General features: G+C 54.7%; 1 protein-coding gene across 1 annotated transcript; it reads left to right on the forward strand.

Annotated features, from left to right (window-relative positions):
• The first annotated feature begins 838 nt into the window (after window positions 1-838).
• Window positions 839-3495, forward strand: Ly6k (lymphocyte antigen 6 family member K). The gene is made up of 4 exons (XM_046448924.2): window positions 839-961; window positions 1264-1358; window positions 1871-1972; window positions 3125-3495. Exons 1-4 carry the CDS (start codon window positions 954-956, stop codon window positions 3403-3405), a joined length of 486 nt encoding a protein of 161 aa, XP_046304880.1. The 5' UTR covers window positions 839-953; the 3' UTR covers window positions 3406-3495.
• Window positions 3496-8213: the final 4718 nt, after the last annotated feature.

Consider the following 8213-nt stretch of genomic DNA (forward strand, 5'->3'; position numbering starts at 1 on the left):
ACTGATAAATGGAGACACCGGAGACAACCTACCAAAAAACTATACCTAGGGCTGGGGCTGGGGCTCAGTGGTAGAGCACTCGCCTTGCACGTGTGAAGGAATGGGTGTGATCCTCAGCACCACATAAAAATAGATAAAATGAAGACAGTGTGTCCATCTACAACTAAAAACTATTTATTAAAAAAAAAGCCCTAAATCTGGAGCACAGGGACACATGGACACCCAAGACTATGTCAGAAACACCAGACACAGCAGCTTACCAACCTCACCAAATGGAATGTCCTCACCTGAGACCTGTAAAAGGAACCCCAGACGCCCCTGGACACAGGATGGACACAGTGGCACCCTGCTCCCACCACCTCATCACTTGTCACGAACCTTGACCAGGACAAGGCTCCTCCATTCCTGTCCCTTGGGGCCGCATTCAGCACAGCCTAGATTCTCCTGCTGTGACACGATGACTCCAAACTTCCACTCCAGGACACTCTGAAACTGCCTTAATTAAGACTGGAATGAAACAGCTTGTTTGCCTCGCCACGACGACTACCCGACGGCCCACGAGTACGCGGAACTGCGAGGCTGTCAGTGGTGGAGCCTGTGAATTCACAGTTACTCAGTGAGGTTCTGACACCCAGGAGAGACGCACCCTTCGGCTCCAGCAGCGGGCACGGCTGCAGGGCGCCCCAGGAAGGCAGTCCCAGCTCCCCACGGCGAAGGGGGCACTGGCAGCTGCGCAGGTGGCGGCGCGGGAGGAGCTTAGGGCGCGGCCACGCCCGCCCCACCCCCACCCGGGCCCCCCGCTGGTCGGACCGCGCGCAGACCGTCGGCGGCGCACGCCGGGAACTTTCCCGAAGGAAGCCCGGTGGCGCCCAGGAGGGGGCGCTGAGAGGAGCGAGCACGCGCAGAGCAGGGAGGAGGGCGCCCCGACGGTCGCGCCTGCACACGGACGCGCCATGGACGGGTGGGCGCTGGCGGGGACAAGCGCGGGCCGGGGGAGGGGGCTGGCGGGGGCGGGGGCGGGGCGGGGACTGGGGCTGAGGGGAGGGACTGGGGGGGGCTGGGGCGGGCCGGGGGCTGGCGCGTGGGGGGGGCGTGGGCCGGGGGGAGGGCGCCCGGGCGGGCGTGGGGGGGCTCAGGGCGGGAAGTGGCCGCGGGTGGGCCGGGTCGCTGGGGTCCGAGCCGAGGGCGGCGCGGGCGGAAGGTGGCCGGGTGGCTGGTCCCGGGGCAGGTGCGGCCGGGCTGAACGCCGCTCGCTCCCCGCAGGGCTGGGCGCCCGCTGCAGGTGGTGGCCCTGCTGGCCTTGCTGCTGACCTTGGACCTGCCTCAGGTGCTGACTAGCAACAGGACCAGACGGCAAGGTGAGGCCGCGCGGGCTCCGTGAAGGGAGGCAGCGCGGGCGGTGGCTGGCCGCGAATCCCAGGAGCTGCGAGGGCGGGAGGGCGCCTCGCGGTCCCCAGCGGGTCCCCAGCGGGTCCCCAGCGAGCAGCGTGGCCGGGCCGACGCCGTGTGCTCGCAGGCTCCAAGCGGCGCCTGCAAGCAGAGTCAGTGGCCAGAGCGACCTGGCCTCCCCCGAGCGGGTCGGCGCTCCCGCACCGGGCACTCTCCAGCCCGGGCTGGCCTGAGGCCCAGGCCGAGGAGAGTGTGCCAGGAAGGCCGCTCAGTGCGGGGCACGTGAGGACGCGCGCACCTGCATGCGCCCATTGTGCGTGAGGGCCCCAGTGGGTGACACATTTAGTGAGTGAGTGCGGGGCCACAGAGGGAGGAGCACTAGGCAGTGAGTGTGGGCCATGGGGCTGGGAGGACAGAGGGGTTTCTCTGACAGGAGGAGAACTGTGATGATCTACTTTTTTTGCTTTGTTCCTCATTTCAGAGAATTTGAGATGTCACGTTTGTGAGAAAGAGAATGATTTTGGCTGCACCAATGAACAGGAATGTGAAGAAAATGTCACATACTGTAATCTTGTGGCAGTCAGTAAGTGTCTCTGTTCAGGTCCAGGTCCCCCCAGAGCCCTGAAGAGTCTCAGGAATTAGGAGCCCTCTGGTCTGCCTCCATAGAGAAAAATAAGCGAAGCATGGCCTTTTAAAAAGCCCAAGGGCTAGGGGTTGAGTTCAGTGGTGGACGCTTGTCTAGTACGCACAAGTGGCCGGGTCCAGTCCCCAGGATTGGGACAGCAGCAGTTGAAGAGCAAACAAAGCCTGACAAGTGGTGAGTGCCAGTGAAGCAGCGTTGAATGGCACGGGGTTAGGGTAGGGTGGCAAACACGGGCAGCTGGTCACAGGGAAATATTGGAGTACCAGGAGAAAATAGTGATTTTTTAATTTGCTTTTAAATGAAAAATCAGGCTCTAATGACGACAAGTGCCTCACTGAAAACAGTATGTCAGAGATGAGTGAAACAACAGTACAGGCTCACTGCATGCTCTCCAAAGAGTGTGCATGCTTTATGATGTTTGCAGACCACGTTGCTGACATCTGTAGTTCACCCAAGATTCTGGGCACACCAAGAGCTCTCCAAAGCTAAATCAGAAAACCTGCAACGTTCTTCCCACAGTGGTATTTTTGGGGCTTGGGGATTCAGTTTTGGTTCTCAGGTTATTCCCTGGGGCCTCTGCATTCCGGGAAGTTTGTGGGGTGATGAAGCAGTGGTCAGGCAGTTCACTTTAATGTGGGAAATGATGTCCACAAAGGAGAAGACAAGGTCGAGTACTGAGACCGGCGCCTGCCCAGAGCTGGGCCAGGCCCACTCAGGGCCAGCTCCAGCTGTAGGCAATGCCAGGATCGCTGGGAAGCCTTCAACCCAAGTGTCTGGACAAACAAAAGGCTTGAGCAAGCCTGTGTTTAAGAGCTGAGGCACAGGAGCGTGTGTGCCACTGGCGCACACGTGGACAGGACAGAGGCAGGCATTCGAGGCCATGCTGCACCCAAGCTACCCTCCCTGAAGCAGCTGAGAGGGAAGCTGCCCTTCTTGCATCTGAGCCATGGCTCATGCCTTCCTGCGGGTGCCTTATTGAGTGGGAGCCTCTGACAAGGGTCCCCAGAGGTGCAGGCTTAGACTTGACAGCCACAAAGGTGCTGGCATAGGGCTCTGAACTCACTCGATTTCTTTCTTTTTCTTTCCTGTTAGAAATATTGTCACGTTTCTTCTACGTTTCAAAGCAGTGTTCCATGTTTTGTCCATATGTGATGCCAATACTCGACCAAAAGTCCTTTTTAATCGAAAAGCCCATGCCTTTCTTCTACGTGAACTGCTGTAAGGGCAATTTATGCAATTTGAATGCACCAAACTTCAAAGGAGAGTCCTTCCGAGAACAGGCTGACAGGGCCAGTGTGAGGAGCCATAGCCAAGCCATGCTGACTGTTGTCATGGCCAGCGCCACCATCTTTGCAGGCCTTAGCTTGCTGTAAGCTCAGAAGGGCCTGGGCTACGCTTTCTGGGACATAAGCTAACCACAGACTGTTGAAACCCGTTGCATTAAACTAGTTCTCCTTTGGTTACCCCTTGGTCTGACTCCTTGGGTGCCTCAGGATGGGTGGGTGGGTTAGAGTACAGTAGCCCTCTGCCTAGCAATGTCTCATTTTGCATCACAGTGAGTCAGTCCTGACTCTGGGCAGTGATTTTGTTGACCAGTCTCTGAAATCAAGCCTCAAAACTCTTACTAACAGCCCCTGCCTTCTTCGGCTCCTCTTTGCTACTAAGGGCCTTACCGTTGATGGGGAGGGGGCTATGTCCCACCCAAGAAGGGGACATGCTCACTGCTTCTGACCTTTTGGGGTACCCAGGATGGTGGGACGAGGAGACGACCAAGTGAACATGCCTGGAGTAAAGGACTCCTTGGCGCGACCTTACTAGCTGGCGTGGTCGAGGGCTCCAGGTGCGAACCTGCTGCAGATGGCAGCCGGCCTCTCCCTGCATGCTTCAGCCCAGATGCAGCCACCCTGCAAGCACTGAGAACACCGGCTACAGCCTGCCCTGAGCAAGTGCTTCCTCAGTGTGCGGCAGGCGGACCCACACCCTGCTGCCCCTCTCCCTTCTCTTATAGCACAGGGTGGCCTGAGGGTACTTCCAGAGAGTTTCGGGGCTATTCCTGAGGCATGGAGGACCAGGTCACCTCCATCATGTCTAACCCTCCAAACCTGAGACCCACGTCACTCCTGGAAGCAGTGGCAGGGAGTGTCCTTGAGTGGCAGCCAGCACTCCAGGACTGGAGGGACCTGCATGTCCCTTGGCCATCGTGGGCTCTGAGCTCACACCTGCCCCTGGCACCTGCACTCAGGAACAGGAGCCATGCTCCTCCAAGTTGGCATCCTGGGCTGGAGTTTGCAGGGGCACCACTTTTCTTAGGGCAGAGTGAAGTGGGTACACTTCACCCAGAAAAAGCAAGAGGGAAAGGTCAGCATGTGAGAGTTGCTATGGCAACCTGACACTGGTGTCTCGGATACGGCCTGCAGTGGAAAACAGCAGGAAATCAGAAAGAGGACCGTGGACAGACCCTGATTCAGGCACTGGTGGACCTCGGGCAGCGGGCAGCGAGAGGAGGAGTGCTTTCACAGACCGTTGCAGTCAGGTGACTGCAGGATGAGGAGTCAGAACAAGACAAGGAGCCGGCTGTCACCAGTGTTCAGGACTCTTTCTAGAAAGGTCACTCTGGAAGGAAAGAGATACAGTGGGTGGTGTCTAGCAAAGATCAGGGATCGGCAGAAGTGCTCCCGTGAATCTGAAAGCCCAGTCAAGAGCAGGAAGCTGAGCACGCGGTGGGCCAGCCCTGCAGACCAGCAGGGGCCTCCCACAGTGGGGACGGAGTAGATGAGGTCCCAGGCCAGACGCAGGGAAGAGCAGATACTGTCTCCCGTCAGCCTGGCAGAACAACAGGCAGGAGACCACAGAAAGGTCACCTGCAGGGAGGGGCCAGGAAGTTGAATAACCCACTCCCAACATCACTTTTGCGGCTTGTGTCCCTCACGGCAAGATCCCTTGGTGTACAGGACACAAGCCGCAAAAGTGATGTTGAGAAAAAAGTAATCAGAAATTATAGGAATAAAATAAAGACTCATTTATTAATGAAAGCAGGGGCAGGGTAGGTGACTAGCTCTGATGGTCGTATCTGACAATGAATGAGAGCCCGTGTTTTATTTTTATAGGTAAGAACATCAAAGAGTTTCAGTGTGACAGGCTTCTTGAGGAAAACAGGATGGAGTGGGAAAAACAAGTTGGCTGGGGATGGCAGGCCACGCCCACCTCCCCCCGAGTCTGCATTTTGAAATCTAGGCTTTTTGAACTAGTGAGTTCCATGGCAAACACAGAATCTCCCCCATCAACAGGAACCACCTTGCAAGGATGTTCCCCCATGTCCCTCGTACCGCAGGGTTCCTAAGAGCAGTGTTTCAGTGTCCAGGGGTCACACAGTTCAAAGCAATGACTTATCAACCACCTATGACACATCATGGTTTCTCTGTGGTATGTCTCAGAACAAGAGCTTAAATAATGGGCTTTTGAGTGGCAGGAGAGCAACCTGCACAGTCCTGAGAGGCAAGAGGACAAGGAGGTCGTGCAGGCCTCCCCAGGTTGCCAGCAGTGTGGAGGCCCTGGCTGAGCTGGCGCTACACACTGGACTGCAGGTCCTGCCACAGGAGCTCACAGATGCCAGCAGAAAGGGCAATGACTGGAATGTGTCAGGGTGTGTGAGGGTCACACACAAGAGAGAACCTGTCACCTAGTTTCAAGAGGAGTTGAGGATTGGACCCTGGAAACCGCAGGCGGGTAAGAAAGGCAGGGCAAGGTGAGAGACATACCCTCGGGGAGCAGTGTGAGGCCAGGGACTAGGGCCATGAACCGGTGGCCTATGGGCCAGGAGGCAGGCAGGAGCAGGCAGAAAGGATGGCAGCTTCTCGAGCCAGAACACAGCACCCACAGTGACGGCTGGGAGCCGCAGGAGGCCCAGGTGTCCCAGGACTGGCTCTGCAAGGCTGGCCCCTGCCTTCACAGGAACGTGGCACCTGGCCAGCCACCATGTCACAGTGACTCTGATGGGGAGAGTGTGTGTTTGCCAGTGCAGCGTCCCTGCTCAGAGGACCCCTGGCTGGGCACTGCCACACCCTGAGGAACACGGGTGAGTGAGGCGGTGCTGGCCCTGGGAAAGCACCTTGCTCTCACATCCCGACTCCCACGTGGAAGAGCGTGGGGGCCTGCTGGGCACAGAAAGCCATCTTCTAAGGAGAGCAGGGGTCAGGAGCTCCAGGAGCTGCCAGCTGCTCTGCCGACCCCAAATATGGGCCACATGCCAGCACCCGGGAAGGGTCTGGAGTTACAGCAGTTTCCCCTCTGCCTGGAAAGTAGCCCCCTCTAAGATGCAGGGAGCAACCTATGAATTCTACACACAGACTCCCAAAGTTTTTGCAAAAATAATAAGCCATCTTGAGCAAGTACGGTTACTGGAAATGCAAGAGTGGTTGAATCTCAGGAAAAGGTACCAATCACTGCCACAAGAGAATAAAGGGTGATAATCACATAATAATCAACATTCGCTTATTTTTAAAAATCTGAGATAACTAAGAACAGAAGGAAACTTCAGGGATTTGATAAAAAGCTACCCACTAGAAACTCAAACAAACACCATGCTTAATGGTGAAGCACTAGACACTATCCCTCTAAATACAAAAACATAAATTAGTACATACATTTTCACTTTTACACTCAACACCGAAGTGAGGACTTAGTCACACAAGAAAATAAGAAATACAAAGTAAGAAATATAGAAATGTTTTTTTTCATAATAATATGTCTTATTAGATAGCTTCCTTATTTTGTTTGAGCTGCTATAACAAAATGCTGTGGGCTAGGTTATTTATTTTTATTATTATTTTTAAGGTGGACACAATTTTTATGTGGTGCTGAGGATCGAACTCAGTGCCTCACGCATGCCAGGCGAGTGCTCTACCACTTGAGCCACAACCCCAGTCCCAGGTTAGGTTATTCATAAATAGAAATGTATTGCTCCACAGTTCTGGGACCTGGACAGTCCAAGATCAGGGTACCAACAGATTCCGGGTCTGGTGAGGGCCTATTGCTTGTGGATGGCACCTTCTGCCTGTCCGTACCTGGCAGAGGGACCATCCGTGTTCCCAGAAAAGAGGCTATAGGCTGGGGCAGGGCCTGTAGCCTCTTTTCTGGGAGCACAGATCCCACTCAGGAGCGACTAACACTGCCCAAGGGCCTGTCTGTTAACATCAAGCAGTGAGGGTTAGCTTTCAACACGAATCCTGGAGAGAGGTCCATTCAGACCATGGCAGTAGCTAAGACCTTCCTATTTTAAAATACTTCAAAAGAAAAGGGTATTTTAAGGTGTTCTTAATTATATGCCAAGCTATCATGGATATATTTTCAGAGGCATAAAACAATCAAACACTATGATAAAATAGACCTGGATAATGACATGGTGCCAAGTGCTGAGTCTGACCACAGCCCAGAGTGCGTTGACCATCTCTTGCTCTGTAGAGCCACATATGGCAGATGGCACATGTGGCACTGGATACCCCAAAGAGAGGATGAAAGACAAATGAGGAGCCCAGAGGAGACAGATCTGAAACTAAGTGCTAAGCCAGGGAAGGGACAGGGGACACTGTCCGTCTCAGGACTGCTCTGCCTGGAGGAGAAGAAAGGAAAAGAGACAAACATGAAGACATTTCTGGGAGAACCCAGAGCCCTTCTGACTCTGGGGCTTGCATTTCCACTCCTGGTTCACTCCAGCCTAGGCTAAGAAATAAAGGGGAGGTTTTAATGAGTCCCCTTTTCTCTGCAGATGCCTAAAATACCGAGAAGCTGCTGGAGGAACGGGCCATCAGCCCCAAATCACAGGCCCCCACAGACTCAGAAAAAGGAAGATGTCCCTGAGGCTCATGTGTGGGAAAGGCTCCCAGAGCAAGGTGTTAGCGTGGGGCTCTAAATGGTGACCAGTCTGCGCTTGTCACTATGAGGGTTCTCATCCCCTCCCCTGCCCCCAGGAGGTGATGTTAAACTTGCAGGGAAAGAAAAGACCACCGACTCCAATTTTAAATCAAATTAAAGCAAGCTTGTAATTCCAGCTGGCCAGGACTCTCTCTCCCAAAATCCGTGGGTTAGAGGACAGCACCCCAGCTCTCTAGGAACACGGTTTTATAGCACAAAAAGTTGCAAAAGGGGGTGTGTCTTGAGAACTTACAGATAACAGGATTTTGAC

Source organism: Marmota monax, unplaced genomic scaffold (genome assembly GCF_021218885.2).
Source record: "Marmota monax isolate L192 unplaced genomic scaffold, Marmota_monax_Labrador192_F-V1.1 WCK01_AAM20220418_F8-fsc00073, whole genome shotgun sequence".
NCBI lineage: Eukaryota > Metazoa > Chordata > Mammalia > Rodentia > Sciuridae > Marmota > Marmota monax.

Coding starts and splice junctions, on each gene's coding strand:
- Ly6k (XM_046448924.2), top strand. Junction 1,359..1,870: donor CAACAGGACCAGACGGCAAG/GTGAGGCCGCGC, acceptor TCCTCATTTCAG/AGAATTTGAGATGTCACGTT. Junction 1,973..3,124: donor CTGTAATCTTGTGGCAGTCA/GTAAGTGTCTCT, acceptor CTTTCCTGTTAG/AAATATTGTCACGTTTCTTC.